Here is a 19998-nt window from a genome sequence, read left to right on the forward strand (position 1 = left end):
GTCTAAATAATTATGTAGGTATATCATAAATTTAAAGTAAAAATACTTCAGAAGAGGTATAATCACGGTAAGTACACATTTTCATATCAATAAGTCTTATAATTAAATAATAATGGATTCACTGAAATTATGTCCGTGTATCTGTAAATCATTGTTAAAATAAAGAAAAATGATTTCAAGTAGTATTTTGAAAGTATAATTGGCTCGGAAATGACAAATTCATGATTTGGTACTACTTTCTCTTAGTTTTTCACAGTTATTCATTTCATGATTTAACTCATGTACAGTAACTAATATACATTATATAATAATATAATCAGACGATAACATCAATAATATGTAGTATTTATAAAAATTTATACCATCAAATTATATTATATTGAATGAAATTTTTCATGGAAACTCATTTTGTCTTCAGTCCATACATAAGTACACAAATGAACAGATTGCAGTGCAAATTGCATACATATTATAGATAACACTAAAGTATTGCTTTATTTCAGAGTCATTTAAACAATTTTAAATGTATCGTATTATAAAAATGAAAGGATGTAACATACGGAGTAGAAAGTGAAATAGGGTAAATCTTTCAAAATACAATAAATTAGACGGTAAGAAATATAAACCGTACGCACTCGCTATGCAAGCGTTTCGCTCAGAATTTGAAAGTCCATGTACGATTAATTTAAAAGACGTCACTTTAAATATTTACAAACATATTTTGATGTCTAGCTCACACGAAACATTTTGGCAGGAATACAAGACGCCTGCGCACTTTTCTGAGACGCCTCAATCAGATGAGGAGTATAAACAGACAACCCTTCGGGGGTCCATGTCCACGGAGGATGGACGCCGGGTCAGTTCCAAGTGTCCGTGGAAAAGTTGTTAACTTCCGCCTGCTCTAACACAGCCGTACCATCAATATTATATGAGAGTCTTATCCGCAGACGCAGAGTTGCCTAAAAATGATAAGATTTTTTTATAATATGCAGATTGATTGCAAAATGTCACGATTTATTTAAATATACAGTTTTCCTAGCATTTTTGGCCCTGGATGCATTGAATGTCAATTTATGGTATTTAGTCAAAATATGCATGAAAAATGACATTTCAAAAGGAATGGTTGTCGCATCCAATTGGGCCCAATCAATGGTCTACCTAAGTTGTGTAGGTAACGCTGTTATCTCAATAGAATAGTAAGCTTATAAAAATTGGTGATGTCATCTCTGTATTTTTACTTTACATATTTAATCATTGCTTGATCAGTGGTTAATTGAATCAAATTGACTCATTGCGGATACAGTATACTTAGTAAGACATTAGGTATATTGGATTTGCATATTTTTTTATTCAAAATATATAATATGCAAAAAGTTTGTAAATTTTTTAAATGGCCTCTGTTTACGGTAGTAAATGTTAACACTGTTAATAATACAATAAGACGTATTTAATACTGCCAGTTTTCCTTTGTAAACCTTTATAAGTAAATGATAGTCACCATTTTTTTAATTTCTGGTTAAAAACGATAGTTGTCAGCTACTCAGGTTACCTGTCGGGTGCATAACTCACTAGTTGGGCATGTTCATGGTTATTCCATTTTCTCTGGGGCTTTACCACTATTTGCTCAAAAACACTACTTGTAAATAGACCTCAGCATCAACAAGTCAGAAATCAGGTAAGACAACAAATGTATGTAAATAAAGAAATTCCTGTTAAAAAGCTGGGATGGAGTGCATTTATGTCTCAATAAAATATTCAAGAGTGTTCTCCCATTGTTTCACAAACGAAGTATTTAACCAATGTATTCTTCAGGTATTAACATAACAATGAGCGTTATACTTAAATTAACAAAGGTCACACAGGAGAAATGCATGTTGGGTATTGCACAGGAATAAAAAATATATAGATGTATGTTTGTGGGGAACAAACAGAACAGGCGGACACAGTACGCAAGGGATATTAAAAGATTTAAGGGTGACTAAGAGCCTGCTGGATTCATGAGATAATTAAGTCATAAATGCAAGACTAAAGACTGAGAAGAGTGGAGACAGCGAGGAGGGGCTTCATCCTGCAGTGGATCAAGAGTGGCAGAGATGATAATGATGATTTAAATATGTATACATATTATATATATTATAATATTGTATTGTTACCTTCGTCGTGTTGGTGATCTTGAGCACCTGGGTCACTTCACCCTGCGAAGAAATAACAGTTCCTGATGGGGACAACATTTGCAGTTGGAATGTCTGTAAAGAAGATTTGGAAACAAGTTATATTTTTTTTTAAAAGATTAATAAAGATTACTCTACTCATTGATGGCTAAAATTCTCACTTTTGGTACTGCAGCTTGAAACAGGAACTCTGACATAACCGACTGAAGAGAATTATGCGCTGTCATAGTGATGACAACCGTGTCACTTTGTTCTGTGCTCTTTTCCAAGCCGAACATTATTTTGAGCCCGTTTTTGTTGAAAGCCGTCATTGTCGGAAGTTCTAGAAAACATAAAAATACAATCCACAATAACCGAATGCATTTTACATTTTTATATAGCATGTAAATTATTTTTGGTCGAATAAATATTATTTTACCTGGAGTTTGAATTGTGTTGCTTGAAAATAGTCCATCGACTAGGAAATTGGAGTTATTGTGAGGAATGGTCGGTGGTCCTAAGCCAAACATTTGAGGAGTCGTGCTCATATTGTTGTTTACAAAACTGGCTGCAATATTAGAATTACTCATGATGTCTCCGTGATTACTCTGATCTAGAGAAATGTCCGTGTCTGCAGAAAGTGGAGGCGGGTTCAGGTCCAATCCACCCAGAAGGTCTAATAAGTTTTGCTAAAAATAAATAAATGATATTAAAAAAAAATCTTTCTTACAAATGGCAATACAATATGTATTAAAAATAAGCCATAAAAAATATTATTACCTGATTGGATATACCGGAATCGACAATAATTTTATTCGAAATTTTCAGGGAATCTCCGTTGCTCATAATATCTGTTCCACCCAATAAATCGAGCAATGCATTCTGTAAAATAAATAACCATTTAATGTTACTATCTATTTACAATAAAACAATATAAAGAAATGTAATAATTTCTTAATTAATGGACCAAAAACAAGTAATGCAAGTTGTTCACACATAAAGCCAAGATTATCGTCATGAAGAGTTGTTTTTTTTTAACGTAAGCATTACGATAAGAAAAGCATGAATTGAAATAATAAAATTAACATCTTTGACGTAAATCATGTCAAAAATATTGGTATCTTTTTTATATGAAGCATTCAAATTATATAAAATTTACCTCATCTTCCAAGCGGTGAGAGTTGGGGCTATTGGTTGCCGAAAGATCGTCTCCGTTGCAGTGAGCAATGATATCGTCATTTCCATCGATGTTGTTTGTATTTGTCATTTCGAGAGGGGGCATCCTCTCCAGGAGAGCGGCCCTCAGAGGAGCGTGTTTCCGGAACAATTGAGAGAACTCCACTCCCCGCTGCTGCAGTTCTACGTTCAGATGAGAACCGAATGTGTCAATTATCTGCCGGGTTTTTCTGTAAAATACAAAGCTTTTAATAATAATTATTAAAATCCGATTTTCTTAAAAAACATATATTGTATACATAATCTACGGTGCAGTAGAATATTTTGCAAGAAATAATAAAGAAATAGTAACCAAATATGTGTTTACTAGAGAAATAAATTATAGTAACTGAGAAAAACATATGACTTATAAATAAAATATTTTCATGCAAGATTGAAGGATTACAGTAAAAATTTACAAGTATGTATTTCCTGATGTTCTTTCTGCTCTGCTTAAAAATTGAATAACAAAATAGGTGTTATTTTATAGATAAATAATATTTATATTTTACACCAAAGTAGCACGCATGCAACATTAATGAAAAATGACAAAAATGGAAGTACTTTCATTAATAAATTACTAGTCTGACGGTATAATTCAATTTCATATTAAGTGCTGTATGAAAGAAGAAATAGGAACATAACTTACTCGTCTCCTTGAGTGAACCTGGTGGATAATTTAGTCAACGAAAGAAGCAGATATTGCTTTGTCGTGATGGACAACTGCGTTGACCACAGAAGTTTTTGGTATACATCCACTATTTGCTCTTCTGTAGGGGTCTCCAGTTCATCTAAAATTTGAAATATTTTCCTTTACCACAATGTGCATGTAATAATTTGAACATCTTAATGGCCCACATGCCCAAAATAGGTAAAAATGAGAGTAGTGAGTAAGATCATGTTAACGCGTGTGTTTGAACATTACCTAGCTGAAAAAAAATTGTTTCTTTAAAAACTGTACATGTTCAAACATGCGCGTTAACATGATCTTACTCCCTACTTCATTTATCGTTTGTCAATTTATGGCTATGGCCGTATGTTGTAGCTTAATCACTGGGAAATGCCAATAGAAATGGCATATTTCAAAAAAATACTACCTTATTCTTAGGTCAATAATTATTATAAAACGATCATTATTCGTATCAAATGATCAAAGACATAGCTTATAATCAGTATCTTTAGAATTATCTTCAAATGTGTTAATCGTGCCCATTTTTTGAACAATAAAATGCCTAATTCTTGTCATATTTGGGATCACAGAGATTATAAACATAATTTTTCATCATAAATATTTCACTATATAATGTTAACATTAATTTTATAAATGCGTTTAAAAATTAATAAACCTAAAAAATCTGAACACCACTGCACATGGATGTACTGAAATATGACTGTATTTTAAAACATTAGATCGAGAGGTTTAAAAGAATATGTACTATTTTATGTAATAAAAATACTTTATGGAGTCATTAAATGTTTAAAATAAATATAAAGGATAATAAGGCTTCAAAATTATATAAATAGATTATCTACAACGTTTAAGGGATGTTCAGGCTAATGCTATGAAAATACCATAAAATCTCCATTTTGACCTACGTTGGGCATGTGGGCCTTTAAGTGTAAATAATAATCAATAATAGAAAATATTGTTTCACTGCTTACGGTTTTGAGTATGATTTTAACCATATATCAGATGTAAAACGTGATTCTATTATTCATTCCTTCATTCCCTGACCCCTTTTTAGAAGAGCAATCAGTAAAGATTCTGTCACGTGGGTTGATCAGATAGCATTATGAATAACCGACATTGTTAATCCGTGAACAGCGATTAGAAATATATATCAGTAATGTCAATTGGGAGAGCAGTAACTGAGTTCAACCAAATTGCTTTGGATATTGGTAAATATATTGCACATGTGAGGATGAGTTTAGGTGGACGTAGTTTCAAAAGTTCTTAAAATATGGTCTATTATTTAGCTCAGTCTCCTATCATTCGGTGAGATATATTTATGGTTAACCAATAAGAGGTCAGAAGGATGTGGAAAAGTCACGCTGATGTTTAATAACCTTCTTCATCAGCGGTGGCCGGATCGACGAGCAGATCTCCATACTCTCCGACAACCCAAGCAGCACACTGTGCGAGCGGCTGCCGTTCCGCAGCCAGTCCTCCAGCCAGACTTCCCCAGAGGCGACGGGCTGCTCTGGCCTGTAGCTGGCTCTCTCCGCATGACGATACCAGTTGGATGGTACATGACACCATGTCGTCGCGGACATAGTTACCAGCCTATAAAAAAAAGAATTAATTGTCAACCTGCAAGTATCTAAAAAGGAAAACGACTGATCATAGTCAGCTACATCTCCGTAGTCTTGAAAGCCATAGTATGGTGTGTCCCATGAAGATTGAAATTTGTTTCACCAACACCCAAATAATTTTGTATAAATTATTAATAAAATATGTTATGAATGCAAAATACACATGCAGTAGACAAAATAGATCACCTCTTTCCAAAGCTTAAAAGGGAATTAAATATTTTAATAAATAAATTAATTAAACAAATCATCCTGAAGTCAAATTAATATTAGAAACTATCACAGTTCTGTAAATTTTTGTTTATACAATACAATTCACAAGTGTGGAGAAGTGTGGGTAAACTTAAACATTCGTTGAAGAATTATGTTATTTTCAAGATAATTTTATGTCTGTATACATAATAATACACCCGTTACATAAACAAAATGCGTGTTGACTAGGTACTGGTAATATTTGAGGACATTCAGGGGCTTTGTACATCTTGTGTTTAATGTTATGACTAGGGCCCGGATTTGTATGCAACAAAAAACATGATTATATGCATGCACGTATGCACTTAAAATCAATAAAATATGCACTAAAACCGAAGAAATATGCAGTTAAAAATTTACATTTTTTGTGGGAAAAAATTGTAAATACCCACATTACCCAATATTACTGACAAAAAATCGAATAACTAGTTAATATTTTTTCAGCATAATACGATATCAGAACAAAAAACACAAACAAAGAATAAGAAGTTAATCAATTACAATTTTCAAAATAGTTTTTTCACAAATACCTACAAATAATTAAATAATAAACGATGTAAACCAAACATAACTTAAAAAACAAAAACGACACACTTAACTATTCCTAAATACTATTTTCTGTTTTTTGCCCGAAAAAAAATACATTATTTTTTTCAATATTATGCTCTGGCATTAAAATTTTCCGCATAGTTATCTGTCAGTATTTTGTTTATATGCGGAAAACTACCTCTCAACGTCCACTTGGGCAAACTTTAAATAATAGTGCCCGAGTTGACTTTTTTCACTGATAAATCCACAGCTCGGAGATGGCATTAAAAATGCAAGTGCATCTAAACTATCTTCCTTCCTAACTTAGTTATATTTCGATAAAATAATTTAAAAAAACTAAAATTATAAATTCAAAAGCTCTAAAATATGCATTTATTTATGAAATATGCACTAATGTCTCAAATATGCTCTAACGTCTCAAATATGCATTTATATGCACAATAAAATTTTATTTTTGAATTCTGTGTCTTTCAAAACAGATTTCGGCTCTATGTTACGACCGTACACCCTGGATAAACGTCAGATTTTTATAGTCAATACTTGAAAGCATCTAAGCGAGATTTTTTGAGCATAGACAATCATCGAAAAAACCGCTATTATATGGCGAAAACGCTATTATAAGCGTAGACAATAAGTAAAAATATAAAAATCATTTACAATGTAAGTATAAAATTCAAACATTTTAAATTAACAAAATTCGCCGTTTTCAAAAATCAGTATAGCATAATAGAGTTCGCCAATGCATTTCATAAAATTTAAATAATTATAAAGTAACCTAAAACATTCGTGCACACACCAAAGCGAATTATTCGCAGCGAATATTCGCCAATCAAGCTCGTATTGGCTTACGGGAAATGGCACGCGACGTTCAGATTTCGGAAGGGAATTAAGTTATTATCTTACAAAGTTCAATATGGAGCGCTGCGATTGTTTGACGTTTCGGTATCGAGCATTCAAATAATATATCAATAATTTTATATTATCATTGATACAATTATTTGCTCCGTCCATTCGCATTTACCACGTCAAAATAACCCGAAAAAAGCACCCACATCAATATGGAAGGTCCGGTCAAAAGAGTCTCAAAAAATAGCCAAATATATGACAAATTGATGGCTTTTATTGTATCTTTTGATCCCCTGCGTGAATAAATGCTACGTTTGTTCATTAACAACAGGTAAGTAGGGAGCATTACAGCGGCATTGGCTTTTTTTGAGACTCTTTTGACCGGACCTTCCGTACCGATAGCGGGTGCTTTTTTCGGGATATTTTGATGGGGTACTTGGTGAATATTCACGTTGGTTTGTGCGAGCCTTAACCTTCACATAAAAACGCTCTAAATAGATAAGTAGGTATGCGAAAATAAGGAACATTTTTCAAAATAACGTTATAGATAACAATATTTTATATATAAAATTGAGCCGTGTTAACTAAACGACATTGTTATAATTTCTTTAATGGCTTTTATTTACTCTTTGATTAGTGATTGTTCTTATAAGATTGTAATATTTATATCCATTGTCAGTATTACGTATTAACGCATAACCGAGAAAATTAAGATTAAAAAAAAATACGAGGTTAGTTTGGTATAATATTTAATATGAAAGATGACACAATTAAATATATACAATAATTAAATGAATAAAAATTAAATACGGAATACTGAATATGAATAAATATTATTATCTTATAAAAATAATCACTAATCAAAGAGTAAATAAGAACAATTCAAGCCATTTTCACTCGTATTTCTTATTTTATTGATTAAATTTGAGTCGAAATTATCTGAAATAATAACAATATCATTTAGTTATGTAACACGGCAAAATTTTATACAAAAAATATTGTTATCTATAACGTTATTTTGAAAAATGTTCCTTATTTTCGCATACTTACCTACCTTTTCAAAGCGTTTTTAGACGAAGGTTTAAGCACGAGTGTCTTTGTGTCAAAGGTTACTTTATAATTATTTAAATTTTATGAAATGCATTGGCGATCTCTAATATGCTTTACTGATTTTTGAAAACGGCGAATTTTATTAGGTAATTGAAAATGTTTGAATTTTATTCGTTGTAAAAGATTTTTATATTTGTTCTTATTGTCTACGCTTATAATAGCGTTTAAGCCATATAATAGCAATTTTTCCGATGATTGTCTATGCTCAAAAAATCTCGCTTAGATGCTTTCAAGTATTGACTATTGAAATCTGACGTTTATCCAGGGTGTACGGTCGTAACATAGAGCCCAGATTTCTGTGCAACTCTCATAGCTGTGCATACACCCTAACAAAACATGCACTAGCATATAAATCCGGGCCCTAGTTATGACTGTCAATAAGTTATGTTACATGAGTTGCTTTCAAAGTCTTGGTCTATGGCAGTGGTCTTCAAACTTTGTCGACTAAAGGAAGCCTTAGAATTATAAGTTTTTTTCGGGGAACCCATCTTATCCTTAGAAAAATATTTCTTAAAATAATTACATTTTTTTTACACAATTTGTCGAAGTCTAGGTCTGTTTGACAATTTTTTTTTTAAATCGCGGAACCCCAATGACATTAATATGGACGAAGCATCTGGAAAAAAAAATGACACTCACTTTTTTGTCGGGTCTGCCGAATGGCAAAATCCGTTCCAACGCCATTACAATAATGGTGATATTGCTATAAATTCTCGATGCTTCTTGTCGGGTCTGCCGAATGGTTCGGTTCGAACGGGTTCGCTCAAACGAACATTGATACTAGAAACACTGTTCTAACACCATTACAATAAAGGTGATATTGCTATAAATTCCCGATGCGTGATATCGCATAATGGATATTGCGTGACGTCTACCTATGCATGTGCGAATGTTACGTTTGAATTTACTTGCTAGCTACTGTACTGAGTGCGTCGTCCATTAATAATGTCATTGCGGAACCCCCAGAGAGGTGCCACAGAACCCCAGGATTTCGCAGAACACAGTTTGAAGACCACTGGTTTATGGTAACTTGGTTTTGCATTTCTATTTTTCTATTCTGTATATATATATATAATCTAATATAAATATATGTTACTTACGGCAATCAAAACTTTGAGTAACGTATCGAGATGCCATCTCTTGTTCGGTGCATATTTTTCTGCCGACAGTACGATAGCGCTCGAGCAGTGGGCTTTGAAATCTGGATCTGATCGTTCCAAAAACGTCAAGAGTTCTTTCATCATGGGTTTTACGTTTTGAGCGTTGACTAACGCAAAAGACAATTCCATCGCCCTTCTTCTAATAGATACATCGGGATCCTTTAAAAATACAGAGGACTATTATAGAATCATTCATATAAAAAAATTGATGGTTAATATAATGGTAAGGGTATGAATTAATAGTATGAATACCTTTAAACATTCCAATATGGTAGTTCTATGTCTCTGAACGGCTGACGTGTCCACATGAACGGTTCGTAATAATGTATTCAAGGCCACATAGCGAATATTTTTGTCATTGTTGAGAAGGAACCTTCCCAAAATGTTTATAGCTAGAACTCGCAAGCTGCTCTCGGACTTGATGTCCATTATGGACAAGACAGTTTCGTAGAGGATCGTGTTTCCCACATTTTTACTTGTCTCTGTGTTAGTTGCTACTTGCGCGAGAATATCATTCATCGCTTCTGACGCTTCAGCATCATTTTTACCTAAAATACGTAGGAGTCGGAGAATTTTCACCTGCAACAAACATCATGGCAGTCAGAATATTATTTGACATTTTCACAAACATACTGAATTAGTCTATGGCAAACAATTACATACATTTTATATGTAATTTACTATTGGTTGTGCACAGAATGCAATGAAATCTAAGTTTTTTTTTTTTCAAAAATTCTACAAAAGTGAGTGAAAGTTTTCTTGAGACATCCAAGGTGAGTGATCCAAATTAAGACAGCTCGACTGTGTGAACAGAGGCCCTCACGCTGACTTTTCAAACTGGAGAACAACAGCACACGCAAGACTGTAGTGCCGGTGATTATGAAGTATATATATAATAATTATGAAGTAACTATCGTATACTGTAAGCTAATAGATTTATTATTGAATACAATATACCTGTAGGAACGGGTCAGAGACTCCGCTGACATCATGTTCGGGAGAATAGCCAGCCAAAATTAAGTTTTTCAATATTCTTACCAAATTAGAAACGATCTGAAAGAAGGAAAAATCATTTAATAACAAGGGATACTTTAATACGGCATCTACTTATTTTTAATAATGACAAGGAACTTGAAAACTCGATTTCAAAAATGATACAGTAAACGAGTGATATTAATGTACAATCGACGATGATGATGAATAAATAAATTGTGTTCTTCTATTCTTCTACGACAGACACTAATAAATTTGGAATAAAATAAAATTACACTTACAAAAATAAAATTATTTCACAATAATTTTGATGTATGTAATAATTTGAGTATGGGTCCTCTCAAAAAAGAAAACTCCTACGTGATATGTATATGTACAAGTGATGGTTTTTTTACTTTATTTTGCCATCTACATTAGTGCAAACACACTAATTTTATTATGGGCACAGTAAATTACGGAAACATTAACAATAATAATATATTATAACAAATTATAATATTATGGCTATAAATCTATTTTTTAATCAGACAGCTTAAGAGTCTATTACTGTAAAATATTCATTATGTATTCAGATGGGGCATCCAGTGTGGAAAAAAAATATTGAATAAATTACAAAATAAATTGAACAAACAGCATACGATGGAAAATAAAATAAGATTATAAAAGATGATGGCCATAATATGATATAAATAGAATTTATTGCGAGGCATATTTTAGTACAGATGTCTTGTTCATTTCTTAAACTATGAATTGTAAGGTATTCAGAGCACATAACAGAATTGCCGGCAATTATTATTTTTCAAGTATTTTATTAATGAAAGAAAACTGACTCAAGTAGGATGGATTATCGGTTGGCCTGTCAGTTTTCATGTATGTAAATCACATTCAATGGGAGCGATTATGGTACTCGTATGATAAGCATTCGCAGACTGATGATTGATAAAATGTTGTAACAAATAACGTACAAGCTAAACCCAAAAGCAAACACCACACAGATTTGACTTCATGCATACATAGACAGTACATAGTTTGTATAATCTGTAAATGTTTACCTCACGCTGTCCGCTTTCCTACACCACACGTAACAAAAAACATTTATTAGGAAAGTTTTAAAATTATATTAAGTGAAGTGTGTAGAGTGAAAAGACTACATGTAAGTAAAAAATGATTTAATAAAATGAGTCAATCACTCGGTATTTACCAGTGGCGAGCGATGGAGGTAGGCTATTAGAATCCGACATATATAGTGCAAACTAAACTTATAGTCAGTCATACTTATTTGTTTTCTTTGAACTACGAATACAAATTGCAGAAGGTGCTGGTTGTTTTAAAAGATCAATTAAACTGTGCCTCAACCAAACCACAATAGATAAAAAATATTTTCTATCTATAAAATTTATTAAAATGTGAATGATTTAATTGCATAATTTAAGATATTTTATAGATAGACGAATATTTTTTCACTTCATTTACGTTGGGTTTAATGGAATTTTTAAAACTATCCAACATTATCTGGAATTGTTAGTTTTAGTTCAATGAAAACAAATATAATATATAACTGGTTAAGTTTAGTGTGCACTATTTATTTCGGATCTTAACGTCCTACCTCCACCCTTCACCAATGCTATTCATCACATATAAAGATTGCTTTATGACCGATAGTACTGAAATTTACAGTATTTACATTTATGTAATGTTATAATTATTATTATGTATCCATAATGTGTGGTGTAGGTAGTAAAAGGGCAATATTCTATATATCTAGGAAATCAATTATAACTTTTACCAATTACATATCCATTTCCCACATTGCTCATTATGTGAGCAAAACATGTGTCATAAAGTAATTTTTATATGTGATAACAGAGTAATAAACTGATATTATAAATTATCATGAATTACCACTAAGTCAATATTGAATCTCTCGAAAAGATGGATTTGTTATTTTAGAAAGTAACGTAAAGTATTAACATAAATTTTAATTAGATAGCGTTATATTGTTTATTATTTTTCATTAAAAGTATTCACCAAAAGCATTAGTGTTATTAGTAGTCTTATAAATAGAAATGCTCGATAACTGTCTGAATAATCACAGTACATAATAAACAGAATAATAAAAAAAAAGTAGATAGTAAAACAAAATAAGCCCTAAGGCATTATTAAATAGGTATATAAATTAGAACCTAACCACCATAGAAAATATAAATGAATAAGTATGCTCAAAGTAAATTACTATGTTTACCATTTTTTTCATAGTGATGGCAGTGGCAAAGGGTGGAGGTAGGCTGCTAAGATCCAACATAAATGGTCCTCAATAAACTTTGTCAGTCATACCATACATATTTGTTTTCATTGAACTAAGTACAATTTACAGAAGGTGTTGGTTAGTTTTTATAAATTCAATTAAACACTGCGAAAACCAAGTCATAATAGGAAAAAAAATAATGGTCTGTCTATAAAATATCTAAAATTATGCCATTTAATACATGCCATACATATTTTTTGATATTTTATAGACAGAATAATATTTTTTATCTATTATGGTTTGGTTTAAGCAGGGTTTAATGGATTTACAAAAACTAACCAACAAAACGTATAATATGTATTCTTAATTCAATGAAAATAAATAAATATGAATGAAAAAGTGTGCACTATTTTGTCGAATCGCCCATAACATACCAAATCTATTATGGTTTGATTTAGGCAAGATTTAATTGATTTTTGAAAACGAACCAATACCATCTGTAAATTGTAGTCTCAGTTCAATTAAAATAAATACGACTGACTGACAAAGTTTAATGTGCACTATTTATGTCGGATTCTAACGTCCTACCACCACCCTTCGCCACTGCCATATGGGCATCCACAGTGTGAAGTCTATATTAAGTTCTTTTTTTTTATATTTCTTATATTTTTTTTTTACATATTGAAAAAATAGCATGTGAATTTTGCCAGGTGCGAGAATCGAACCCATATGTACGGTTTCAGAGACATCCACTCTAGCATAATTCCCATGGGTATGTATCAAACTGTTATTTAAAATGTTAAAATATTAATAAACGCTAGATAAGTTAGTTTATTAGAAGAGAGACCGATTACATTATCTAAAATAAATTCATGAAGTGGTGACATACCTTTTTGAAATGGTTAAGGGTGTCAGGGCTGTTTTCACACATCTCTGTGATAAGGGTGACTCCAGTAATAAGTACACCTATAAACAAATATTAAAATAAAATAAATAATTTGTATAGGATGTAATCCACATCATAATTACACAATTGGACGATTGTTGTCAACTCCAACTTGATATAGATAATATATTAGATTGGGGCAGGAGTAACCGACCAATATTTTATCGTTTACTAGAGCCTTGCGAGTATAATTTTTTCAATATTCAATGCATGGCAGAGTTCTTTCGCGAATACCATCTGTAAGGGATCTTGGCATTGCATTTGATAGTAAGCTGACTTTAGTGGTTGTATGGCTGTCATTTGTAAAAAGGCACTATAAAATGTTGGACTTCGTCTTGCATACTTCCCGTATCTTTTCAGATGTTACGGTATTAAAAATTCTCTATAACTCCTTGGTTAGAAGCCAGCTTGAGAGTGGGTCAATGTTTGGGCCCCGCATCAGTTGAAATAGACCTTATAGTGGAGCGAGTTCAAAAGAAATTTTGAGACTTCTTTACTTGAGGTTGAATGGATACTAACCTACAAATAAAAATTGGCAGTTCAATCTTAATTCAATTTTTCAGATAGCAATACATAGTTTTTGAGAAATAATATCCCAAAACATATGATGTATAAATATTCATCTAATGATTGAGACTTTCACAGTTTATTGTTATTGTAATAGATTTTTGTGTCGTCACAGTGTATTCTTCCTCCTTCCTTCTTTGTCGTTTCAGGCTCGTTGCAGAGGCCATTCTGAAGAGACGGTCCTCTTGAGAATGGCCTTTTGCGACGATCCTGAAACGTTGAAGAAGGAAATAGGAAGAACACGTGGTGACAACACAAAAATATATGTAGGTATTAACATATAAATATTTATTTTATTGATCTAATTGATTACCATGATTTTTTTCTGTGAGTAAGCTCCGAGTGGCCGGCAAAAATATCTCCATAAGGTCAGGTACCCTCCGAATGATACGGAAGGCACACAATGCTGCTTTTTTCTTTATGTAGGCATTCGGAGATTTGATCAATCTCTCCACTTCCGATGCGAGATCTCTCGCCATCTCAGGAGACGCTATCGCACCTAACGTGCAGAGTGCCAGGCCGACGACAAACTGGGTCGAACTGTTCAAGTCACTGGAAGGAGAAGATAATAAAAAATAAATACACATACAGTCAAACTTGATTATTACGAGCAAGATGGGACTGACTGAATTTGCTAGTTATAAGCATTACTTGTTATATCGTTATATAACATTTTTTGCGCCACGTTCTATTTAAGCATAGAACATAAAAAATCTGAAAACCATCGTAAAAATCCCCGAAACAAGCATGGCATTCATAAACTACAAAATAAGTTGTTTATTGTTGCTGAGCCGCCGGCGCTGTTAGGTACCTACTGACTTCACAAAGCTTGGATTTTTTACATGCAATTTCAACCATATGTGTGGATACTTTTTCAATGTTTTCGGCGAAAACACCAATTAGGTACTTTTAATTAACAATTAGACACTTAACTAGTGTCATAAACGTAATCCGATCCCGGTGGCATCGGTCTAGTTAACTGCCCGGTCGGATTTTATTACTTAGGGTCGAAAATGTTGTTTTTAAACGATCGACACATTAACAGTTTTGCTCGGCATACCCGAGAAGTAGCTCATTATAAAAGTGAATAAATGTATAAAGAAAATCATAAACTAAAATGTCAACAAATGTTTCCTCATTACATCTGAGATCTCGCTATTTCCGTGATCGTAATAACCAAGTTCGGCTGTAATTATGATTTACTTTTTTGTTTCAGTGTTGGAAAATGTATCTTCATGAATTCATTCAACAGTTGAATCCAAATACTTATCACTTTCAATTATCATATTGATATTTGAAATTTTTTTTTTGCTATACAAACAACATCGACAGAATTTGAATTATTCAGATAAATTTATTGGAGTTATATTTATCTGTGTGCGAAAGGAAAAGGTCAAGTCTACAATATTGAAAAATGAGTTATAAATTAAAAATAATTCATAATAATGTATAAGCATAACAGAGAAAAGGATTCAACTCGACCCCGGTAAATTAATAAATTTCACATAGAAACATAGAAGTTCCCATACAAAGATGGCCAAAATTACCTCAATAATGTTTTTCGGCTCTCATGAAAAATAGTGATTTTAGACTGGTCGCCCTTTTTCTTTTGCATACAGATATAGCTTTAATAAATTTAATCAAACTAGATTAATTCATTGATGGATATCACTATGAACAAATCTTAGCAATATTTCCTTATAACTATTTGAATATAATACAATATAACTAACACTCTTACGAGTACTTATACATGGATTATTGTTTTATAAGTGCTTACGTATTGAAAAATAAACTAATACTACACAGCTGTAGACCATCACTCATTATTTTTACTGCACTTTTAGTGATGCGTACAATATTATATTACAATTTTATGACAGGCGGTTAAGTAGGTTTAAATATTTTCTTACTTCTTGAGACAGTTGGTAATGAGAAGGTGCACGTCTTGTCGTTCGTCCAGGAGTAGCATGGCCCCCAGATAGCCGATGCGCTTGTCTGTAAATCTCGGACTTGCTATCAACTTTAGACATTCCAATTGCCCAAAATGAGCCTGATATCCCAGCATATGTATATAGAGTAATTTCGCTATATTCCGGCATCTGAAATATTTTTTTAATAAAGTAATAAAATGGAAATTCATTAGATTAAAATTCTATAGATCGTAACAAGTAATTAATACAGTGTAATGTAAACTATATTTCGATTGTAAGCAAGTATGTCGTTATGTATTTAGCACAGATTAAAATTGATAAGCAAAAACAAATAAAGGCATTCTCTTCGCTACTGTTTAGATGTAATATTTTATACCTTTGAATGGAATGAATAGCATTCGAGTTCGTTTCCAGTTACAGGAATTAAAATAATATGTATTACGTTTAAAGTAAATTTTTCAACAATTTCGAAAAATTGATAGAGATCACCCCAAAATGAACTGCCCGGTAAAAATGGCAGAACAGGCTTTAGACGGCCATTTGCAATAATTTTAAGTAATAGTATGTAATATTATTATTTATATTTTTCTGTTTATAAAGATTTTGCTGCTCATTATCACTCAGAAACATTCACCCCACAGAGACTTCTTTATCGATCTCTGATCCACTGCAAACCTGTAATACGCCGACCGTACAACCTGTCTCCGAATAAACAAGTTATCTGCGTAGATACTGCCTGTAATAAACATGACTCATGTTACATATTATGACTGCAACAACATGCATTTTCCAGGAGATGTTAATATTAGTTGATTAATTATTTACAAATAATTAATTAAATAATACAATGCAGTTTCACCATGAATTGACAGTTAACACTATAAAAGAGATGTTAATAAATGATTGAAGAATAAAATCACCTCCAGACGCTGTCTTCTTCTCTGAAGGTAGAGCGAATGTAAGCACACTCTTTGTTTACTACAGTTCTTTCCTCAGCTGCCGTGCGTGCGGCACGGATTTGTCTTATTAGATCTCTCAAACGGGTAGGTGTTGGCATACGAACTACAATAAAAAAAAACTCTTTTCAACAACTAGAGACGGAAATTGATATTAATGATATTAAATCCTGGCTTTATACCACAATGTACATTTTTTTCTTGTTACTGTTAATATTTTATGGAATATAATAATTCAATAATATCACACTATTTTGTACTTTTTACACATTTTATTTCTAAATTGAGAATGTCTTTACTGACTCGGTCAAATGCCTGAAAAAATTAGGACGAAAATAAAATATGTTATTCTTTCGCTCCTGTGAAAGGTACCTAATAAGTTTTATGTTAATTAAAATTTGTTTCAGTAAGTACGTCTTTAATATATATTGTATTATCTAAATTTCTCTTCAAAATATTGACACTGTATTGCATACCATTAATAATAGATTATTAAAACTTTTAACATACCTCTTTCAATCGCTTCATTGACCACTTGTTTTATGGTGGCAATATTAAAAGCCGGGTTGAACCTATTGAAAAGTAATACACATATTATATTATAAATAATTCAATAAACTACATACATAAATTAATTACATTATATTGTGGTACCTACAAGGATATTTACTAAAACGTAGAAATGGTCAAGTTTCTAAATAGTAATTCAAAGGTATTAAGTACGCACTTATAAGAATATCAGAAGATTAATAAAAAACCGTCAGATTTTTGCGGTCACTGCTGTCATTAATGACATGTCAGCATTATTAAATATTCCATTGCTATAACGTCCACATTATATTTTACGATGCACGTCACTCACCCGGATTCTGAAGCATTCATTTTTAACAAATCGTATTTCTGCGGTCCACAGTATAGTCCCAGTCCTCCGATATTGTTAAAACTTTATATTATTGTAAACGATGAATAGCAGATGTTAGATAAGTGAAGTATATTTTGTCAAATGAAATAAAATTGCAAATCTCTTCTCAGCTTTGCTATCATTATAAAAATCGGTATTTTAAAACGATGCGTTCGTTTCATTAATAGTTCGAGTGTCAACAAACATAATATGCAAATATTCCTACAAAATATGTATTCATTTTATTTGCACAGTGGAATGCAACAGAGGATTTACCCACTACCTAGGGTAGGTCAATAAAGGCACAATTTCCGAATATATCACTGTTTTCTTAAATAAGAAATAATTTAATCGGTTTGGACAAATATAAATCGGACGAATAAAAGGGTAAGTAAATATACTTTCGACTAAATAAAGACTTTTAACACGACGGTAGACAGCTGACCATCCCATGCAAACTAATTTTCAATATGGCCGTCAATGGCCGCTAAATGACCTGCCAGTAACAAAAAATACCATTCACAATAAATATTATTGCAACAAATTATTTTAAACCTCTTTAATTAAACTAATAATATGGTCGGATTATTGACGATATAATTATTCAAAGTTCTCTTCGATATAATTAATATTTTTCAACAAATATTTAATCAAAACGAAAATTCAGTGTAATATAAGATGAAGAGGCAGAATGATATTTAAATATGTAATGCCACAAATTGTACATTATTATTTTATTGATGGTGCTGTGTTAATAAATATTGATAGTATTATTATTATCCACATTATGAACAATTTAAATGTAAGAATAGGTACAAATTTCGATAATATGGACATAGAATAGTTTGGAACATTATTCTTAGAATCATGCATATTTGGCGCTAGCAATTTGATGAAAAAATATATCTAGGTATGTTGACGGTCGATTGTTACGCTACCTACCTAATTATAATTTATACGTCTTGTAGAAACTCAGAAAAAGTTGGGCTCTTTTCTGTAGCATTTTAATTGTACAAAGGATTATATTTGAAGCTTTTACTCTGAATCCTAAATGTATACACTATAATTATTACTTCTCATCTCCAAAATAGATGAATAAGAGTTTATTAACATTTTAGGAAAATTGTTATTACCTACCGTGGCTGTTTTTAGTTGGGCTATTAAGTCACCTGTATGATAATCAGCTTATCTTAGAATTTGACAATATTTACCTTCGATTATGTTCAGGTGGTAAAATACTCCAGTCTTGTTCGTAGGTTGCATACAAATCCATTGTAATCAGTATATTTTGGTGAATGGAGACAGTAAATCACAGGACTAATTTTCAAAAACTGTTGAATTAGTTCATTTAGCACTGAAGTTACACTACATTTTAATATGCAAAGTAAATATGGCCACTTATTGATAAGAAACTTGCTCAGGTGAATACATAGATGCCGTGCACTAATGATATACAGTTATACAGGTGTAGTCATGCTCTTATCAAAGTGTTATCAGTCGCTCCCTTCCTATTTTCATAGAGCGTCACAATTGATTAATGTTCTTATCTGGCTTGAGCACATTAAGGAAATAATAACGACTTTGATAATGGGCATACACCTGATTCTCTTTTTGCCCAGTTTTTTTTATACAGATTCGAAATACCAAGGTCTAAGAAAACAGATCAATTATTTTTTTTCACTGATGTTTTGCTTTAACAAGGTTAAAAAAATTAAAAACACCAAAAATAATTAAGTACCTTTTTTTCTAAATATTATATTGTATGGGTATCTCTAATATCATATTTCTTTACGTGTTTTTTTTACACTGTAGTCTCTGCAATGCATCCACCACACACAAAGAGAATCAAAAGTATTTAAAAAAT

General features: G+C 31.9%; 1 protein-coding gene across 4 annotated transcripts; it reads right to left on the reverse strand.

Annotated features, from left to right (window-relative positions):
* Positions 1–261: 261 nt before the first annotated feature.
* Positions 262–19535, reverse strand: AP-1gamma (adaptor protein complex 1, gamma subunit). 4 transcript variants are annotated; one of them, XM_085958449.1, is made up of 17 exons: positions 18096–18606; positions 17744–17805; positions 17198–17339; positions 16257–16445; positions 14657–14895; positions 13720–13796; positions 10550–10645; positions 9845–10171; positions 9533–9751; positions 5433–5649; positions 4015–4156; positions 3310–3556; positions 2931–3032; positions 2590–2839; positions 2333–2493; positions 2154–2246; positions 262–959 (listed from the first exon to the last, which is right to left on the reverse strand). In XM_085958449.1, the coding sequence occupies exons 1-17, from the start codon at positions 18113–18115 to the stop codon at positions 858–860; spliced, it is 2685 nt and encodes an 894-aa protein (XP_085814575.1). In that variant the 5' UTR covers positions 18116–18606; the 3' UTR covers positions 262–857. The 4 variants fall into 4 exon arrangements, with proteins under 4 accessions (XP_085814575.1, XP_085814573.1, XP_085814572.1 ...); XM_085958447.1 differs by lacking the exon at positions 18096–18606 and adding an exon at positions 19346–19534 and having other exon boundaries at positions 267–959; XM_085958446.1 differs by lacking the exon at positions 18096–18606 and adding an exon at positions 19346–19535 and having other exon boundaries at positions 276–959; positions 3310–3571.
* Positions 19536–19998: the final 463 nt, after the last annotated feature.

The sequence above is a fragment of the Rhyacophila brunnea genome, unplaced genomic scaffold, assembly GCF_057557595.1.
Source record: "Rhyacophila brunnea isolate RB1 unplaced genomic scaffold, BYU_Rbru_1.0 scaffold_7, whole genome shotgun sequence".
Taxonomy (NCBI): domain Eukaryota; kingdom Metazoa; phylum Arthropoda; class Insecta; order Trichoptera; family Rhyacophilidae; genus Rhyacophila; species Rhyacophila brunnea.